The sequence below is a fragment of the Neodiprion pinetum genome, chromosome 3 (assembly GCF_021155775.2).
Source record: "Neodiprion pinetum isolate iyNeoPine1 chromosome 3, iyNeoPine1.2, whole genome shotgun sequence".
In the NCBI taxonomy this organism is placed as follows: domain Eukaryota; kingdom Metazoa; phylum Arthropoda; class Insecta; order Hymenoptera; family Diprionidae; genus Neodiprion; species Neodiprion pinetum.
Window position 1 is genome coordinate 12,222,366 of NC_060234.1, and position 21,219 is coordinate 12,243,584.

At 40.7% G+C, this 21,219-nt stretch overlaps 2 protein-coding genes across 2 annotated transcripts in view; both read left to right on the forward strand.

The window, feature by feature from the left end:
• LOC124214342 (uncharacterized) overlaps positions 1-21,219 on the forward strand; it is a 474,723-nt gene that overhangs the window by 283,258 nt on the left and 170,246 nt on the right. The window lies entirely within an intron of this gene.
• Positions 1,961-4,706, forward strand: LOC124214984 (putative nuclease HARBI1). The gene is made up of 6 exons (XM_069134211.1): positions 1,961-2,060; positions 3,017-3,253; positions 3,375-3,704; positions 3,924-4,068; positions 4,160-4,322; positions 4,412-4,706. Exons 2-5 carry the CDS (start codon positions 3,017-3,019, stop codon positions 4,273-4,275), a joined length of 828 nt encoding a protein of 275 aa, XP_068990312.1. The 5' UTR covers positions 1,961-2,060; the 3' UTR covers positions 4,276-4,322; positions 4,412-4,706.

Genomic DNA, 21,219 nt, shown 5'->3' on the forward strand with positions numbered 1-21,219 from the left:
AATGTCCGTGGTGAACTGCCCAATGAAATCCAGGTGTCTGAATTGGCGTGGTGAGCACTTATCGGACTTTTGTCGGAACGCGAATGTGATCGGCTTATGGTCGGTGAAAATCACAAATTCTCTGCCTTCGACCATATGCCGGAAGTTCTTCACAGCTAAATAGATGGCTAATAATTCTCGGTCGTACGCTCCGTACTTCTGTTCGGCTGTGCTGAGCTTCTTCGAAAAGAAACCCAATGGTTGCCAATCTCCCTCTACGCGTTGCTGTAGTGCTGCTCCCACGGTGAAATCTGAAGCGTCGCAGACGATTGCGAGTTCGGCGTCGCTTGCGGGATGAGCTAGCAACGTAGCTTGCGCTAGGCTTTCCTTTGACGCTTCAAAAGCCTGTTCAGCCTCCGTGGTCCACTTTACCGGGGTTCGTCCCTTAGCGTTTCCCTGAAGAAGATCATTCAGGGGTGCCTGCAGGTATGCAGCCTTGGATATGAAACGACTATAGAAGTTTACCATACCCAAGAATTGTCGTAGCTGTTTTGTAGTTACGGGCTTTGGATAGGTGCGGATGGTTTCAACCTTTTCCGCCAGCGGCCGAGTGCCCTCGCCGGACACGCTATAGCTCAGGAATTTTACTTTTACTGCCCCGAAAATGCATTTTGCTGGATTTACCAGCACTCCGTAGCTTTTCAAGCGCCTGAAAAGTTCCCCCAGATGTTGCAGATGCTTCTCTTCTGTCCGTGAGGCTACGAGGATATCGTCGATGTAGACGTAGCAAAATTCCAAGCCGCGGAGTACCTCGTCCATGAAACGTTGAAACGTCTGTGCTGCGTTGCGTAAGCCGAACGACATGAATGTGAATTCGTACAGGTCGAATGAAGTCGTGATAGCTGTTTTCGGAACGTCTTCTTGTGCTACGGGGATTTGGTTATACGCTTTCACCAGATCTATTGTGGAGAATATGTTGTTCCCCTGGAGGCTCTGGGGGAAATCCTCGATACGCGGAACCGGGTAGCGATCCGGAACGGTCCGATCGTTGAGAGCACGGTAATCTCCGCAAGGTCGCCACTCGTCTCCTTTCTTGGGTACCATGTGCAGCGGTGATGCCCAACTGCACTCCGAAGGGCGAGCGACTCCCAGTTGCAGAAGATTTCTAAATTTTCTCTTCGCGAGCTGTAGTTTTTCGGGTGCCAAACGGCGTGGTCTACTGGTCGCTGGAGGTCCGGGCGTCGTGCGGATGTGGTGGCAGGTTGAGTGCTTAGGCTCAACGTGTGCCCCCGCTGGTCGCGTAATCTCCGGAAACGTAGCGAGGAGTGCGTGGTATTGCGATTCTCCGGAAATGGCTTCAATACTAGGGCTATCTTCTGCGATCTTGCCGGGTGTCTTAAAAGAAGTGACCCCGTCTACGAGCCGTTGATTGCGAATGTCGACGAGTAGCCTGAAATGGCTGAGAAAATCCGCGTCCATAATCGGCTTCGTGACGTCAGCGACGACGAAACGCCAAGTGAGCTCCCGACGGAGTCCGAAGTTCAGGTTGAGCGTAACGAATCCGCATGTTGCGATCGTTGTATCGTTTGCCGCGTAAAGTTCGTAGGATGTTTTGGCGCGCGGGCCGCGCACCTGAGTTCGCGGAAACACGCACAAATCGGCCCCGGTATCTACAAGAAATCGCGTTTTCGTTGCCCGATCCATTACGTATAAGCTGCGTGATTTTGGGCAGGGGTCGTTTACCGCTTCTAACGCCCCCCCGTCGCGTTTTCCGACAGGTAGGTGCACGGTGTTGTGCACTTTGTAGCGTTGGCTCCGAACCGTGCGTGGTACCAACACTCACCGTTGCAACTTCGGTCACGCTGACGATCCCTGGGGGTCGATTCTGTACTAGGCACAATCGAATAGCGTCCGACGCAAAGTCGACATAGCGTCGGAAGCGTTATATATTGCGTACGACGCGATTCTGTATCATCTCAAATTGGCGCAGTAACTGCGTCAGTGACGATATTCAGCGTCAGAATATTGTGCAGGCTGTCGATCCCGTGCAATCAGGATTGCGTCTTTCATTGCGTTGTAAGGTGAGGTAAAATGTAACATGTGACGTATCTTATTATTGAATTACTTGTGGAAAGTGTGTTATAGTGAGGTTAGAGTCCCGTACTTTCGTGTTTCGCGCTACATTATCTTTTGTATTGTTAAATACTTGTGAACGGAGTGTTAAAATGTAAGTACACTGCACATACGATTTACGCAATATACTTTAAGAACTAAGCAAACCAAAAATTTTATTAAATAAAAGATGCGCATCATATACATATATGTGTGTAAATCATACAACAAGGACGATGTTAAAAGAAATTACGATACACTTGTAAATGAGTAATTAGCTCAAGAACACAGGGGGAAACGATTACAGCGAGGCGTCAGTACGACATAACCTCAAACTAATACTAACAGATTTTTCTGAAAGATCGTTTGATGGATTGGAAACTAAAATTGTTGGGCTGTTTGTCTAATTGCTAGATGCAGAAGCCTTCACTATTTTAAATGCTTCTAGTCATTCATTTAAGGGAAAAATATGTTATGAATTTTTTGCTCCATTTCCCTCGCGCTAATCGCTGCGAAAAGGCAGAGAAGGGACTTAATTGGACCTCTTCTTGAGAGTATGTGAAACACCGTCGGCCGATATCAAAAAATATTTAAAAATTTTTTTATGGGTGCTCTAATATTTTGGAAAAAAGCAAAATATTACGGACTACGTTTATAAATTTTACGCAAGCCAATATTTTTCTTATTCCCAAAAACTCATCACTCTTTTGAAAAAATCTGCATCTAAGATTTGAGGAGGGGATAGGGTTTCACATTCCCTTAAAGTGTCTGGCTTTAGTACACATATAATATTTGAATGATGTCGAGTGTACGGCAATTAATATAAGGTGCTGTGAATTCTGCATTAATAGTGGTATGCTTAACAGCAGTGAAGTGCTGTTTCTATTTCTTTCCATAGATCATGTATCAAATATTGAATTTTTAGATGGCTATGGTAATGTTACTCGTCGATATAGCAGATTTTGAAGAAGAGGACGAAGAATTATTACAGTTACGAATCACCCGCAAGAGGTTGAGCGATGAGCTGAATGTATTCAATTTACCAGATATTCAGTTCAAAAATTTGTTCAGAGTTTCAAAAGATTTAGTGAGGGACCTCGTGACAGAACTGAGACCACATCTGCAACGTGAACGCCCAAATGGTCTTTCAGTGGAAACTCAAGTAAGTATATAATCTGAAAGTATGTCGATTGAGTTACAAGCAAATGTTATCATACGCGCATTCTGTGCGCTTATCACAAAAGAATTTCACAATTAATGATCCTTTCTTTATCTTCCTACAGGTTCTTTGCGCCATTCGGTTTTATGCAGTTGGTTCTTATCAAAGAGCAATAGGACAGGATTTTGCATTGGCTTTGAGTCAGACTGCAGTCAGCCGGTGTATCAGATCAGTGTCCGTTGCTATCAACGACCATATGCTTTGCCGATGGATTAAATTCCCTGCCACTCCGGAGCAAAGAGAGGCAGCTAAAATAAAATTTGCTAATGCTCCACAACCATTTCCTGGAGCAATTGGCGCAATAGACTGCACTCATGTCGGAATTGTTGCTCCTAAAGAGAATGAGGAAGCTTTTGTGAATCACCATGGTTATCATTCTATGAATGTTCAAATGGTTAGCTGAAATTGAAGTACAAGTGTAATGCATGATAGAATTAATGTAGGTATATTATCATACATAACGCATGAGTTCACTACCAGGTAATCACTCGAATTTGTAAATAAATGGGTGCTTTTGATTATCATTATTTTCTTGATACTATCGATGAACAATAATGCAAAATACATTTCACTGTCGATAATGAATCCATTGAAATGAAAATGCTGTTTTTAGATTTGTGATCCAGAACTCCGTATTTTAAATGTGAGCGCCAGATTCCCAGGATCTCGTCATGATGCTGCAATTTGGATGCAGTCACCTGTGCGCAATCTTATGGAGCTGTGTCACAGGCAAGGCGAGAGGCAAACATGGTTGTTGGGTTAGTAATTCCGGAATCGGAATGTCAATTTTATTCTTTCCTTCTCACTAGTTATATATTCCCAATTTCATCTACCTATCTTACTACTTAGATGATTCAGGCTATCCTTTGGAACCATGGCTCTTGACACCAATACCGAATGCTCCAAATGGATCACCTGAGTATATATATATACCGCTGCACATTGTAGTGCCCGCTCAGTTATAGAGCGATGTTTTGGTGCACTCAAATCGGTATGGAGATGCTTGTCACATGTGAGTTTGTGGTCAGAATAGTCAACAATTATAAACTCAATTTAGAGCGAATTATTCTCATTGTCATTTTATATTTTTTTCTACTTCAGCAACGTTTATTAATGTACGAGCCTGATATGGCGGGAAGAATAATCAATGCTTGTGCCATGTTGCATAATATGCGTTTGCATTATCGAATACCATTTGAAGAGATCGCCGAGGAAGATGTCGCACAGGCTAATGCTATGCCAGCACCCGGACCTTATATTGCTGAACCTCTTGAAGGAAGAGCACGCCTTGCTGAGGGACGCCGTGTACAACAGCAACTTATCCGAGACAACTTTATGCACTTGTAGTTGGCGGTGTATATGTGACTTCGTGAAAAATCCGGAAAATCATATGAAATACAGTTGTTATGTTTAAGTTCTTTATAAATAAATGAACAAGACTATGTAAATAAAAGTAAGATTTATTAATAATGAGTGATAGGACAATGTTGATGCGTCAATACGCTACAAGGGCTGAAGCCATTCCTAAGTCAGTGTGTGCGCCCTCTAAGGCTCATACTGTCCGTGTTGTACTAACCATTCAACATACATACAACATCCTTCCTCTTTCAAAATAGACAAGATTGATAATTATTATGTTTGGTAATCGTTTAAGTACGCTGGTCTTTTTACCGTGCGTCCTGATCTAGTTTGGATTAATTTATCATTACTTTGGTTTTGATTATTGATCAATGAACTCTCTTGCACGCTTAAACTATTATTATTTTGTTGAGACAGATTCAAAGAATGCTCATTACACCCGTTTTCACTATTTACTTCTATACTATCATAGTTATTATTATCTTCATTGAATTTACCGCCATGAATAAGCATTCTTCGGTTCCTTCTCATCATTTCTCCATTCTCTTTTTTAATCATGTATGATCTTTCTCCATCTGAAGGTCCTAAAACTATCGCACTTTCGTTAGGTGTCTTTTTGTTTTCATCTCTTATTTTAACAATTTCACCCTCTTTTAATTGATTTAAACTTTTAGAACCTTTGTCATAATACAATTTTTGTTTAGCTTGTTTCGCAATTAATTCTTTATGTCTTTTTTCATTAACTTTGTCAATTATTTTTCTTTTTTCTCCTTCTGGTATAAAATTACGTACTTTTCTGTTATACAATAGTTCCGCAGGTGTTTGGCCTTCATTATTTATTGGAGTATTTCTCATTTGCATTAACGCTATACAAGGATCTCTACCGTCTTCTTTGACTTTTTTTAATATTCTTTTTACAGTTTTAATATGTCTTTCTGCTAGCCCATTAGCCTGATGGTGTTGTGGACTAGTTACTTTATGGTTAATACCCCAACTCTTACATAATTCTTTACATTTCAGTGCTGTAAATTGAGTACCTGAGTCCGAATACATTTCTTCAGGTATTCCATGACGTGCGAATATTACTTTTAACATATTAATTGTCGTTTCCGCATACATATCTTTTAACATCTCAATTTCTACAAACTTACTGTACATATCAACCACTAGTAAATATCGTTTGTCATCTAAATAAAAAATATCAACAGCCACTGATTGCCATGGAAGCTTTGGTACAGTTTTGCTTATCATTGGCTCTTTTGCATTATTATTTTGATATCTCTTACATATGTCGCAATTTTGTATTAAGTCTTCTATTTGTTTAGACATCATTGGCCAAAATAATGTTTTTCTCGCTAGCATTTTACATTTCTCTATACCTAAGTGTGCATAATGTATTTTTTCTAACATTTCACTCTGCATTTTTGATGGAATTACAATTTTGTTAGCCTTATAAACAATTCCATTATACACACTTAATTCATCTCTATATGTGAAAAACGATTTTGCTTTTTCGCTTACTTCATTTTTGTTATTTGGCCAACCTTCTTTTATGTATTTAATTACTTCAATTAACTCATCATCACTCTTTGTTTTCTCTTTTATTTCTGTTAACTTCATATCTGTTATATTATAACTACTATTTATCATAGCTACGTGAGCTTCTATATCAATTTGACTTGATTCTTCACTTTCATCTAAATATGACCTACTCAAGTGATCAGCCACTAACAACTCTTTACCAGCCTTATAAACTAATTTAAAATCATATGGCTGTAGACTTAACATAATACGTTGTAAACGCGCTGGACATTTGTTTAGCGGTTTATTAATAATAGATACTAACGGTTTATGATCCGTTTCTACTGTAAATTGTTGAGCACACAAATATTGATGAAATTTTATACAGCCATGCCATATTGCTAGAGCTTCTTTCTCTATTTGACTATAGTTCTGCTCAGTTTCTGTGAGTGCTCGTGAACCGTACGCTACTGGTTTATTCTTTTGTAAAAGTACTGCGCCTAAGCCTTGTTTTGAAGCATCTACACTTAGTGTTATTGGCTCATTTACATCAAAATATGCTAAAACTGGTGGTTCACAAAGTTTTTTCTTTAAGGTTTCAAAAGCAATTTGTTGTGTTTTACCCCATACAAACGGTATTTCTTTTTTTGTTAACATTCTAAGGCTTGCTGTTATTTCTGATACATTAGGTATAAATTTTGAAACATAATTAATCATACCTAAAAATCTCATTAACTCTTTTTTATCACAAGGCTCTTTCATTTCAACAATGGCTCTTACTTTCTCAGTGTCTACTCTAACACCTTCTTCAGATAATATATGTCCTAAATATTTAACTTGCTTTTGCTTAAATTGACATTTTCTTAAGTTAAATTTAACACCGCGTTCTTGAGCTCTCTCACATACTTTTTCTAAAATTTTATCATGTTCTTCCTCTGTTTCTGCTCTTATTATAATATCATCACCATATATATCAACACCATCTATACCTTTAAATATTTCAGAAAATACTTTATAAAATACTTCCGGAGCCGAACATAATCCAAACGGTAATCTATTATACCTATATCTGCCAAACGGTGTGTTAAACGTGGTTAATTCACGTGATTCTTCTTCGAGCTCTATCATCCAAAAGCCTTTATACGCATCTAATGTAGTAAATATTTTAGCTTTAGGTTTATTAGCGTTTATCTCTTCTACAGTAGGTATTTGTAGGTGTTCTCTCTGTATTTGTTTATTTAAATGTTGAGGATCTAAACATGTTCTTATTTCAGCATTTGATCTTGTCGTTACTACTAGAGAATTAACAAACTCTGTTGGCTTGTCAATTTTACTTATTATTTTCTCATTTTCCATTTTATCTAAATTTTCTTTTAACTTAGGTTTTAATTTAAATGGCACATGTCGACAAGGTTCAATTTTTTCTACAGCATCTTTCTTTAATTTTATTTGGTATTTATAACCTTTAATTTTTCCAACTTTACCATCAAATAAATTTTTAAATTTTTTAACTATAGGTAAGTTTTCTTTGTCCTCAATGCTTTCAACTTTACTTTTTGCTCTTTTCAATAATCCTAGCTTATCAATACTTGGTAAACCTAATACAGAAGCATTATTTTCTTTAGTTACTTCAAATCTTGAGGAGCTTATTTTACCATTAATCTTACATTTTTTATGAATAAAGCCAACTGTATCAATTTCTTTGCCATCATAATTAATTAACTGCACGTTACTTTTTTCTACCTTATCAATTCCAATTTGTTTACATGTTTGCATTGATATTACATTACTTTGTGCGCCTGAGTCAAGTTTACACCTAATACTTTTATCATTTTCAACAAAATGCACTTGCTCATACCAACCATTATTTACGCTTCCTACAGTGTTAACATTAATCACTTGTATAAGTAATTCTCCTAAATTACTAGTTACATCATCATACTCATTGGCTATCGTTTGTACCTTTTTAACATTTTTACATAACTTACCGAAATGACCTTTTCTCTTGCACGCATTACATATCTTGTTATACGCCGGGCAGTTGTTTCTCTGATGTTGATATCCACACCTTTGACACGTCTTCTTTTGTTCTTCTTGCGTCGATCTGTTCGTTGACTGCCTCTGTCCTTGTCCTCTCGAAGCTTCTCGATGTTGATCACGTGATCCGTGTGCTCCTCTCCCGGCTCCTCTCCCGCGCGTGCCTTGTGTTCTCTTCGACTGTATTGCAGCTATCTCCGTTTTATGATTCAATTTCTTCACTTGTTCGTTTGCTAATTCTGCCGCTTTACATATTTGCATTGTTTTTTGAAGCGTTAATCCACTTTCTCTCAATAGTCTGTCTTTTAATTTTTTTTCATGTATTCCAGCTACTATTCTATCTTTAATCATTCTATCTTTCATGTTACCAAAATCACAATCTAAACTTAATTTTTTCAGATCCGTGACGTATGAGTCAAACGTTTCACCTGGTTGTTGATCTCTTGTGAAAAACATGTGTGCACAGACACTTTCATTTTTCGTTGGTATAAAATATTCTCTGAACTTTTTTAACACTTCATCATATTTATCTTTGTCTGCTTCGTTCGTAAATACAAGTGTTTCAAATATGTCTTGACACGCTTCACCCATGCAATGTAGCAATAAATTCACTTGCACATCTTCACTTTTCTTGTGTGCACCTGACGCTTTTCTGTATCTCTCGAATCTTTTCTCCCATCTTTTAAATTCTTTTGCCGTTAAGTTTTGTAGGTTATCCGGGGGTCTTAAGCCCGTAATACCTTCTTCTACTTGATTCACCGTCACTGTCGGTTGAGGCTGTTCGGGAGGCGCCATTTTTCTTTGTTTCTTTGTTATACGTTGACGTTCACACCAATTCACTCTGTACTTTTATTTAGTCTTTTCTTCTTCTTTAATTCACTAATTTATGCTACTTTTTCACTTTAGCCGCAGCGCCATGTTATGTTTAAGTTCTTTATAAATAAATGAACAAGACTATGTAAATAAAAGTAAGATTTATTAATAATGAGTGGTAGGACAATGTTGATGCGTCAATACGCTACAAGGGCTGAAGCCATTCCTAAGTCAGTGTGTGCGCCCTCTAAGGCTCATATTGTCCGTGTTGTACTAACCATTCAACATACATACAACAACAGCAGCGCCCAAAAGTATTTTGACAAACATAGTAATTGAGTTAATCACATGCAAGAATAAACTACAAAAATCAATAATATTATTTGTTGAAACAAATTCGATGTTCTATATAGTTGTTAAAAATGATCTCTCGATTACTCGAAAATAAAGTTGAAATAAAGAAAAGTAAGAGAAACGATCGATCAAAGTGATGACGAATTTTATATTCTCAAAATACTTTGGAGCATTACTGTATGTTTCTGGTGAGACATGATAGATATATATCTTATACCATATCTCTAGCGTTGAGATGTCCTGTACGTGACGAAAATTGTATTTAATTTGAATTTTTTTGAATGAGAAAGAGCGCGTGAGTTTAAATTTGTATTGCTTCCTTAAAGTCTACTGTCTTTCATCGATTTTTCGCTATGAAAAGTAACTTTTGTGATTTACTCTGCTGCTGACTATGTTTTAAGGTTTCCATGGCAATCCTACGGAATTTAAGAGAAAACGAACAAAAAAATGTGCATAACCTGCCAAAAAAGATGGGCGTTCAAAAAAATTAAAAACTTTATTTAACCTGAACTCATTCGGCGTTTTTATTTTACATCTCAATTTCTGAGCATGTCACTGGCACAAAATTGTTAAGAACAAAACCACGTCCGTGTGTAAGAAATCATACATAAAGTTTCGTATTATGAAAAAAAAAATTTTAATAAGAATATGATGGAGATTAATGGAATCCTGTCATCGCTACCGCTATTGAATTGAGAGCCTGGCATATCTGCCTCTTCACTTCTAATTTATCTTTCTCCAGCTCCAGTCGTTTGGCTTCGTTATTTGCAGACATTAGCATCGCCTGTGACATTCTCTAAAACATATAAGTACAAATATTTGCACAATTCCACTGGCATAATAATTTGCAGATTGATTTATTCATATACAGTTTAAACAGAAATACCTCAAGTATTTCGTTCTGCTTTTGTTGCATTTCTACAACCGTCTTAAAGACATCATCTCTTCTTTTGTTTTTCTTCTTGCGCAAGGCTCTGACAGGGTGTGTGGCTGTTTTTATCTTTGGGGTTGTCTGCTGCAATGATGGGTGTGCCAGTGTGTGCGATGATGATGCTATGCCATCATCACTGCAGACAACTTCTACCAATGTTTTGGGTTCTGAAAGGTGCTTTAATTCATCAGCTTCTTGTATGGTGTGTTCCTCCTCCTGTCCTATTGCCGTGTCTGATTCTACGAATAAAACACGTTGCCACAACATCATATCATACATCATTATTGTTAGTAATACACGTGGCTGCTCGGAACATACGCTTACCAATTGTGGTGTTTGTCGAAACTATGTTGTATTCTTCGAATACTGATATATGAGTAGGTATCTCGTTTAACACCGACTCGTCTGCTTCCCGCAGTTGTGTGATTGCAGACTGAAATATGTACATGAATAAACATGTTTGGCTTTTCAATCATTTAAATGGAAGGGATTAATTTGTATACCATTCATGGGGGCTGAGCTAGAGCAGTTGATCCGACATAAATGAGTTCCTTTGTTCAGCCTAAATTTAACTTACTTTAATACTATCAGTTATTATCGTTCATTCACGCATATTTTTCAAATTATTTGCCGCAATTTTGATCTCGTCTTGTACTCGGTAAATAATCTATCTCAAAGAATATTTTCTGTAAGCAGTTTTTGTATTTAATGTTCTCATTACATATCATCTCTTCAGGCATCGAATCAGGGACCCTGCACCCTTCTGTTAGAGCAGGTCCTATCAATCCGAGGATCATTAAATCTTCCTCCGATAGCGTATTACTATCCACAGGAAAATTGCCAGTTTTAATGCGGGCATTTTCAAGGCTGACAGCTTTGGCTCTGACTCGAGTTTTTATATCCTTCCAAACCTAAAAAATGCCATAAGAACTGTTCTTCAAAAACAGAGTTTCCACCGTCACGAAACTTTCAGTCTCGTTTTAAAACTTTTATTTCAGTTCTGGTAGAAACTTGGTGAATGAGAATAAAAAAATTTACCTATTATGGTTTCATCTATAAGTAAATTACACTAACTGCAAATAAACAGTGTTAAAAAAATCAACGTTTTTATAAGGAATAAAGGTTTTCGAAGTTTACTCACTTTCTGCCACTGAATTTGAGTTTTCTCAAACCCTAAGGAGTTCAATTCCCTTGTCAGTGCCTTCCATAATTCGTCTCCTTTTTCTTTTCCTCGAGCACCTATAAGCCGTCCTGCTGCAAACTCTCTATGGTTATACATATATTCAATCAAATATTTCCTTTGCTTACTGTTGTGCTTGTGGGAACGTTTTGCTGCTTCAGTAGGACTGTAACAAATCCATGTTCATATTAATGTGACATCATAAAACCTGCCATTATCATCTTATAAATATGCCTAGTCTTATAACGTCTTATAACAGATTTTTTAAATAGCAATTTTGTGAATAAATGTAGCTAACAGAAGTAACACACAGAACAATGAAACAAAACTTTTCTAGAGATCATAATTAAGGTTATGATCTCTTATACATATATTAATATAAATGTATTATTTCATTACTTATGGATTAATTTCATATAAATATTAATCTCATACATTATTTCCTTACTTACTTCATTTTGTACGTTGATTCTTCACAAATTTCGAAATCACAAAAATTTTGATGGTTTATTTATGCAATACAATGCAACAAAACTGCAAATACAATGTAACATGAAAAAATTGTTATATCGCCGCCTGACAAGTCTAGGCTCACGGCTTCCTTTAGAACGGGAGGTTCAAACCACGGTTTGAACGCAACCATTGCGCCGGCGAAACCGCTTGCTTGTAACGCCTGACGCAAAATAGCACCTGGTACAGAATCGCTTTTTATAATAGCGTCGCTTTCGCAAGCGACCTTTCGTGTTGCGTCGCTTCATAGCGACCCTTCATTGCGTCTAGTACAGAATCGACCTCCTGGTCAGCGAACGCTGCCGCGAACGTGTGCGTGATCGGCTCGGCTGGTCGTCCACCTTCCGCTGGATTGCCGCGATGTCCTGCTGGTGCTGTTTCTGCATGGCCACGGCGGTAGCCAGGCTTGCCGTTACTTGCTCGACCAAGGCTTCGAGACTACCCGCACTCCCCGCGTACTCAGCGACCTGGTGGCGCGGAGTTGCGTCGGCGATGGCATCGCCTAACTCGGCAACCGTATTGAGGTTCGCGGTCGTTTGCGTAGCGAGGATAGCCTGCATCGACGAGGGTAGCCTGCCGAGCCACAGCGAGCGCACGAGGCTCTCCGGTACAACGACGCCTGCTAGCGCCTGACGATGCCGTAGAAATTGCGAGGGCTTGCGGTCACCCATCTCCTCGTGCTCGAGTAATCGCCGCGTCTTCTGTTCCTGCGACGCGCTGAGACGACGGATTAGTTCCGTTTTTAATTTTTCATACTTGCCGCTCGCAGGCGGCCGCGTAAGAATGTCCCGCACTTCCGCGGCGTACTTCGCGTCTATATTGCTTGCGACGTAGCTAAATTTTGTTTCGTCCCCCACCACCCCCGCTAACGCGAACTGGCTCTCGACTTGTGTGAACCACATCTCCGGGTCTGCGGGCCAAAACGGTGGAATATGCGCAGCGACTCGGTCTAGCGCAGCTCGCACGTCGGTTACAGCGTCTGCCGGCATCTTACACGATCTGGTGGCTATATCCGGTCACCAATAGAGTCATGTGGGGCAAGAGTGCGCATTTTTTTTTCAATTATTATAAAATTATAATTTTCGTATGAAATAAATTAAAAAAAAGTTATTCATTTAAAGGCTTTATTGATTTAACAATTACATAACATGAAATCAAATTTACTTAATGGTAATTTTAGAAAAATAATAAAATAAAACTTAGTCAGAATGCGTACACTTACCCCAATATCGGGGTATATGTGCGCAGCACTGCGGGTAAGTGTACGCACTTATAATAACTTAAACGGTAGCTTGTTAAATATAGTTAAACTATATTTAATGTCATAAATATCATTTTTTATCAACATTTATCATTATTCATTTTATTTTTAATATTTATATATTAAATATATACTCTCATAAATACTGTTTATCTCAATTTATATCGAAAATAAGGCTTAAAGTAATTAACATTTTTGTATCGAGATAAATTAAAACGAGATCATTTTCAACGAATTATAATAAAATCTTAGTCATCAGTTATACATATATCACATATAAAAGTACCTGTTTGATAATGAGTGCACTGTTCATGCCACCAGCTATGACATGAGCTACATTGAATCCAATCTTCTGTAGGTGGATCAACGTATTTTTCGCCACACAACGCGCAAAAATAATCATTTTCCTTAGATTCTACTTTTTTTTTGACTAGCCTTAATTTTAACAGTCTTATTTTTAGTAGTATCAATCTTATTTTTTTTTTTTTTAGAATTTTTGGCAGTTTTATTTGCACAAGATTTGTCTTGTTTTAGTTCTAAACGTCGCTTTTTTTTAGCTATTTTTTCTTCTTCTTCTTGACTTTTCTTTTCTAACTCTGATTTAAAAGGACTATCAGTAGCAATTACTGATTTTTTGCCTTTTCTTCGTCTAGTTTGTACTTTTGCTTTTGGAAACGGTTGTATTGATGAGAGTGGAGTAAATTCATTAGAATGTGGATCGACAGCTGATGGAGAACCTAATGGTGTAGTCACGACAGCTAAAGCCGAATCTGTTCCAGTTCTCGAGTGTGATGAAGTTGGTAGCGTACATAATTTTGAAGACGTACTCGGTTGAGGTTCTGGTAACATTGAAGCATTAGAAGTACTTGGCAAAGACTCTGATACGGAAAGTGCTGTCGATATAGTAGTTATGATATTCTGTGAGATATTTTGTTCTGATGACGTAGATGGAAGGTTAATATCAGTCACAGACGCTGCCGTGAAATCTTCTTCTGAAAAAATCTCCCTATCGATAGGCCATATCCCAGAAGTTTTAAAACCTGAAGTAGCATTACTAACTGTCGCGACTTTCTTAAAAGCCTCATTAACTAGTTGGGCCACCTCTGTTTGCCCAATGGCACGCCCTGGGTTGCTACTTAACCATTTGTCACACTCGTAAGCAAATTTAATTTTTAATGGTCCAAAAAATCCACGATCTAAGGGTTGCATTTTGTGGCTACTGTATGGTGGAAGCGTAAGTAAGTGGAAACCATTCTCACCACAAAAGTTGACAGCAGCCAAAGAAAGGTGACTACTGTGGTTATCTAATATTAACAGCACTGGATTCTCTTTAGTCGGCTGTACGTTTTCTTTGAAATGGTGAAGATATTCCAAGAACAGATTGGTAATTATAAATCCAGAATCAGAAACCATTCCAATACTTCCTGAAGGTGCATTATTCAGTAAATAACCCTTCATTCTCTTACGAGGAAATATAAAAGCTGGTGGAACATAACTCCCCGTAGCACTCATGGCACAAACCAATGTAATTGTCTGACCTGTCTCAGCTGAAACTATTTTACCTACTAATTTTTTACCTTTAATTGAAATAACTTTAGGAATCTTCTTTGGTACAGTATTGATACCACTCTCATCCATATTATAAATTCGAGAAGGTTTAAACTTATATTTATCTTGAAGACTCTGTAAGTTGTCGTAAAACTGATTAACTTGAATACGATTAAATCCCATTGCTCTAGCTATGCTAGTTTGCGTGGGTTGTTGTAGATTTAAGTCAGGGTGTCTTTTTAAAAAACCATATACCCAATCACGTCCAGCCATCTTTGAATTCTTATTGAAACCATGAGAAATATGATTTAATTCAGCATACTCGTAGATCAGTGTTCTTAGAGTGGTCATATTAAGGCCATAATAGAGATCATCACATCTTTTCAAATAGTTATAAATCTCATTCTCTTGCTCAATAGTAAATGTTGGAGTAAATCTTCCTAATTTAGCTGCAGTTGAGTCAGATTTCAAACGTTTCCTCAGAGTACTCTCCTTCATTCCAACTTGTTCAGCTGCTTTTCTTTTACTTAAGCCTTCAGCAATTAATCGCTTAGCAGCATCAAATTGATCACTTGAAACGACGGATCTATGTGGAGCCTTCCGCTTATAATTTAGAGGCATTGTCGATTTTTTTTATAAAATATATAAGTATAACCTGAAACAAATAAAAAGAAATGTCAATACACAAACAACTGTGACTATCGGGGTAAAAGTACGCATTGAAATATGCGTACTCTTACCCCACAACCTTCTGCGCACACTTAACCCAAACCGCCTGTACAAAATTAGGTTAAATTTAAACACTGTTGCGTCATTCTACCAAGTTTTGATATGTAATTAGTAAAACTAGATATATAAACGAGTATACTTGGATACAACAAATACTGATTACCGTAATATGAATATAAAAGTATTTCGATCACAACTTGAGAAAAATCGTAAGAATTATAACCAAAATTTTTACTTACCAATATTACTAAAACTACGTAACCTTGTCAGACAAGACTCCAGTCTTTTGTCCAACGTCGTAGTGACTACTAAAGGCAGTCAGTTCCCCTACTCTACTGTCAACAGTTTTATAAAAAATGAGCCTGCGCACACTTACCCGCTGCGCACACTTGCCCCACATGACTCTACCACTCAAAGTTTGCAGCTAAAATGCAAGTTCACTAACCCTAGCACTCACAATAAAAATTTAACACAGCCTGACACGAGAAAGAGTATGGATCGCGCCAAATCACGTCGGGGTCATCAATTTGTGGTGCTATCGGGAGGTTAGGAAACGGATGACGCCAGAGATTGTGGTTGATAGTGATGTGGTATTGACAAACTGTTTATTATTAGAGATATCGAGTTACAAGAATGGGATGGTATAATAGAAATGTGAAAACAGGGAAAAAGACGAAGCTAGTTGGTAGATGCGTATGCGCAAAGAGCACGGCGAAGACTGGTTACAGATGAGGGAAAAATGCAGGCTCGCCCCCGAGTCGAGGCCAAGGGTCGCGTCGCGCCATAAATGCCACATGTCGGGAAATTCCCGGCGCGGTCAAACCCTTGGCCCTCGGCTAGTGCGGCGAGGCCCGGACACGCGAAAGTTAACTGAAAAGGGCAATGGTTGTTAAAAGACAGAAATGGAGAAAAGGAAATATTTTAATGATTTTTCGCCGGCTTGCCGGTGGCGGGTGTCCGCCACACGATTTGATAAATTTTTGGTTCAGGAATTTCTCTTCCTTTAGCAACACTGGCCCAAAGTAATCCACGCCCACACGCAAAAATGCCGCCGTCCCGTTCACACGTGCCTGAGGTAGATCAGCCATTTGGCTCTCCAGCGGAACCGGCCGGTGTCTGAGACATCGGACGCATTTCCGGATGATGTTCTGTACCTGGTTTTTCCCATCGAGCAGCCACAGCCCTCTCTGTCTTATGGTGCACAGTGTGCTCTGAATGCCGGCATGATATGCACGTTCGTGCGTTTCCTTGATAATCATGACGGTAACGGGATGATGTGTCGGCAAGAAGATCGGGTGTTTTTGCTCATGGGGAATCTCAGCCCTTTTCAGACGTCCTCCGACGCGAAGAAGCCCATGCTCGTCGACGAACGGATTCAGCGAGGCAAGTTTGTAGTCTTTGACAGTTTCCTTGTTCATGATCCTGTCGATGTCTTTCGAGAATTGGTTTCTCTGGATTAGTTGCAAAATTTTATTTTCGGCGGCCATCTTTTCTCTTGTCTCAATTTCTCGTTTTGTATACTTCTTAGGTATTCGTATACGCAAACAGTATGCAACTACCCTCGTTAATTCCAAATAAGAAGAAAATCGGGTAAACAGGTCGTAACTCTCCGGTTGTGAAACGAAGCATAGATTCTTCTTGAAACCGAGGAAGTCGGTGACGGTGATTTCGGTGTTCTCTGGCCATTCCTCTTTAGATTTGATCAGCCAACTCGGCCCTGCAAACCACGAGTTGTTCCGCAAAAAATCCTTGGGAAGTTGACCGCGCGATAACCCGTCCGCGGGATTTTGCTCGCCCTTCACATGACGCCACTTCACGTCGTTGTCGAGAGTCTGAATTTCGGCGATGCGGTTCGATTCGAAGACCTTTAGAACCTCCGGGGGTTTTTTGAGCCAGTTAAGTACGATGCTCGAGTCTGACCACAAGACAACGCGATATACCTTGAAATCGAAAACCGATCGTACCTCTTTGTATAACCGAGCTAAAATCAACGCACCACTCAATTCGAGACGAGGGATGGTATGTATCTCTTTTTCTTTCTGCTCCGTCGGAATTCCTTTTCGCGCTATACGTCTTGATTTCAACGGAGCGACACGAGATTTGGCGCAGGTCAGGGCCGTAGAAATTTGGTCGTTCGGGTCAACCGATCGCACATAAATGCAGGCTCCATATCCATCCTTACTAGCGTCGCAGAATCCATGTATCTCGGTGGATTTTGAATCTTTTAATAACACGTGACGTTTCACCGACACTTCGCACAAAAATCCGAGCTGGTTTAAAAACGCGATCCAGTCCGCGTGCAAATTCTGTGGCAAGGATTCATCCCAATTAACCTCCGCTCGCCTACATTTTTGAAGGATGATCTTTGCGAACATGATCGTCGGACCAAGTAAACCCAATGGATCAAAAATTTTCGCAATTTCGGATAACACGTTTCGCTTCGTTATCGTTCCTGGGCACCCGATCGGTTTGACTGTAAACCCGTATTCGTCGCGTAGGGAGTCCCAAACGACGCCGAGTGTTTTCATGACGGGGTTCGGCCCGATTGTCCGGTCGAGATCATGAAATCTTTCCTCCAAATTATCGAGTACGTGTCGATGATTTGACTCCCATTGCCGGATATTGAACCCTCCACGCCTTAACAGTTCGATGGCCTCGTCGCGTATTCGCAAAATTTCCTCGAGCGAGTCTGCGCCCGTTAAAAGATCATCGACACACATGCCGCGCTTTAAAACCTCCGACGCGCGGGGGAAGTTTTCGTTCTCGTCATCCGCGAGTCGGTGAATTGTGCGTATCGCGAGATAAGGTGCAGCCGAGACTCCGAAGGTCACGGTATTCAATTCATACGTTGTAATCTCATTGCCGTGGTACCAAAAAATTCGCTGAAATTTCCGGTCGTTGGGATGCATGAGCACCTGCCGGTACATTTTCTCAATATCGGCCGTAACGACGTACGTATGAATTCGGAAACGTAGTAGATGCCCGAATAGCTTATTTTGTATGACCGGACCGACCATCAACGCGTCGTTCAACGAAAAACCCTTGCTGGATTTCGCGGAAGCGTCGAACACCACGCGGACCTTGGTCGTGCTGCTGCAGGCCTTTACTACCGCGTGATGTGGCATGTAGTATCCGTTGGTCGAGTCGTCATGACATACAGACATGTGTCAGAGATCCGTGTATTCCTTCATGACGATGGCGTACTCTTCCTTGAGGATCGGATCCGAGTTCAGTCTCCTCTGAAGAGAATAAAATCGTCGCAGTGCTTGAGACCGTGAATCACCGAAGTCCGTGTCTGCGTGTCGAAATGGTAAACGCACGATGTACCGTCCCGCGTCGTCACGCGTCGTGTTTTCGACGTAATGTTCCTCGCACAACGAGTCCTCGGATGAAAAAGATGCCTTGGCGTTGATCTCTTCGATTTCCCAAAACTTGTTGATTAACTTCGACAGGTTGGTCAGGTTGCAGGAGATCCCCCGACCCTTCCGTTCTCTCTTCACCCCTACGGCGATTGCCCATCCCAGGCGCGTTTTCTGTAGAATCAAATCGAGTCCGTTTCTTGACAAATTTATCTGTCCGACTGATAACATGGACAACGTGGCACCGAAACCGATGAGAATATCCACTGGTCGAGGTAAGTGGAATTGTGGGTCCGCCAACCGTAAATTTGTCGGGATCTTAATCAATTCACGTGGAAACACCGAGTCCGGCACTGAACTTGCGATTTCATCGATTGTTAGACAATTTACGGATTTTGTAAATCTGCTGTCCTTTAACTGAAATTGTATCTTGACCCAACTTTTCGTTTGCGTCTGTGTCCCGTTAATCGCGTTGACCGGTATTATGTACGAGCGCGCGGGAAGTCGCAATTTTCGCGCAAAATCTTCCGTAATAAAATGTGCGGTCGAACAAGTGTCCAACAAGGCTCGGGCCTCGAATAATTTGTTGTCGACGTCGCGAATGTTTATAATGGCACTCATCAGCAATTGTGCGCTGGGCGTGTGTGGGGTCGCGCTAAATACGTCCACGCCTAGTCATGTCGATGACACCTTGGCTTGCGTCGATTTGTTGTTATCTGAACCCCTCGGCGTGACCCGTGAGGCCGATGATTTGGATGTCTCTGAGTGAAAGAGAGTGTGATGATAACTTCGGCATTTTTTGCAACGTCCAGCGGTGGGGCACTCTCCGGCGTGAGTGCCCAAGCAGTTCGGACAGAGGTGCTTGGCCTTCACGAAGTCCCAACGCTGTTGTGTCGTCATTTTCTCTAATGTCGGACATTTGTAAATGATGTGCTTGCCGTTGCACTGCACACAGTTCGCAAGTGGGGTTGTCACAAACGTGCGCGGCCCGTTGGCGCTCTTCCGCATTTTTGCCGTCTGCGATTCTCTTTTGTTCGGCCGCTTCTCCCCCTTCGAGCGCGCATTATCCTGTTCCAGGGCCGAGAGTCGGTGGGACGTCTCATTGATGAATTTGCAGAATGAATCGAATCTCGGTAGTGAATCCAGATCAAGAGACTGTTCCCATCTCTCTCTTACGCCCCCTGGAAGAGCCCTTTCGAGGATTGTCACGATAACCCGCTCGTCGGGCGTCACGTCTAAGGATTTTAGCATGCTAAGATGTTGGCGAACCTCGTCGATCATTTTCGCCAACCCCTTCGACGCTCCCTTCTTCAACGGCTCGATGTCAAGAATCGCGTCTAGATGTCGAGAAACGAGAAGGCGCTTTCTCTCGTACGCGTCGGTAAGTAAGACCCACGCAGTTCTGTAGCCTTCTGCGCTAGCGTCGAACAAAGAAAGCTTATTTGCTGCCTCCCTCTCGAGTGAGTTCCTCAGGTAGAGGAATTTTGTTCAATCATCGATGTCCGATCTTCTGTCGACCATGCTCATACAGGTGTTTTTAAACGTCAGCCACTTACTGTGGTCTCCATCAAATTTTGGCAACTCTGCGACCGGAAGCTTGAGCAAACGCTGTCTTTCAATCATGGTGGTCTCACCGGTTGCCTCTACCGGCCTAGTCGCGCCTAAAATGTTCTCTACTACTGCGGCGAGCTCATAGTAGTCGTCTTGGACCTCGGTTAATTGCCCCAACCCATCGTTCGTCGAATCTAAGACGGCAAGCTCGTCGTGCAGCTCCTCGTACGCGTGAAACAAACCGGTCACTCGCGCCATGCGTAGCTTCATATTCGTCTTGTCGATTTTTCGTTGAGCGACGGCATTGCGCAGTGTCGTTATTTGCGTTTTCAGCGTCGTTTGCTTCTGCGAGATTTGTGTGATACGCGTCGCCATATTGTGAAGACGTTAGAATTGTCCTTGTATCTTACGAACAAGTCTACCTCTTCCCCCCTGGCTTACGGTGTAGAGTCTTCCGAATAAAAGAAGAAGAGATAAAAACCCGAAAATCCAGGGCGAGTGTCTCTTAGCACTCTACCTTCGTTGCGGCGGGTGTACGGCTACGCCCGTGACGTCACACGAACGAGAGCCCACGGAGAGAAAGAGAGAGAACTAGATAGATACAACCCAAAACACAGAACGGCACACAGTTTCTCCTCCCCCTTTTTTGTCACCCGAACGCGTAATGTTTATTCTGTTTTATTTTTGAGATTAACTCTAGGATTGTTCACGTGAACGCTCAAATAGTTTCGTGTAGCACCCAAAAACAGTAGAGAA

Excerpts from the sequence above, each read along its gene's own strand:
- LOC124214984 (XM_069134211.1), top strand. The coding sequence starts at position 3,017 with ATGGCTATGGTAATGTTACTCGTCGATATAGCAGATTTTGAAGAAGAG. Across the intron at positions 3,254-3,374 it reads GTCTTTCAGTGGAAACTCAA|GTTCTTTGCGCCATTCGGTT; the intron begins GTAAGTATATAA and ends ATCTTCCTACAG. Across the intron at positions 4,069-4,159 it reads GAGGCAAACATGGTTGTTGG|ATGATTCAGGCTATCCTTTG; the intron begins GTTAGTAATTCC and ends CTTACTACTTAG.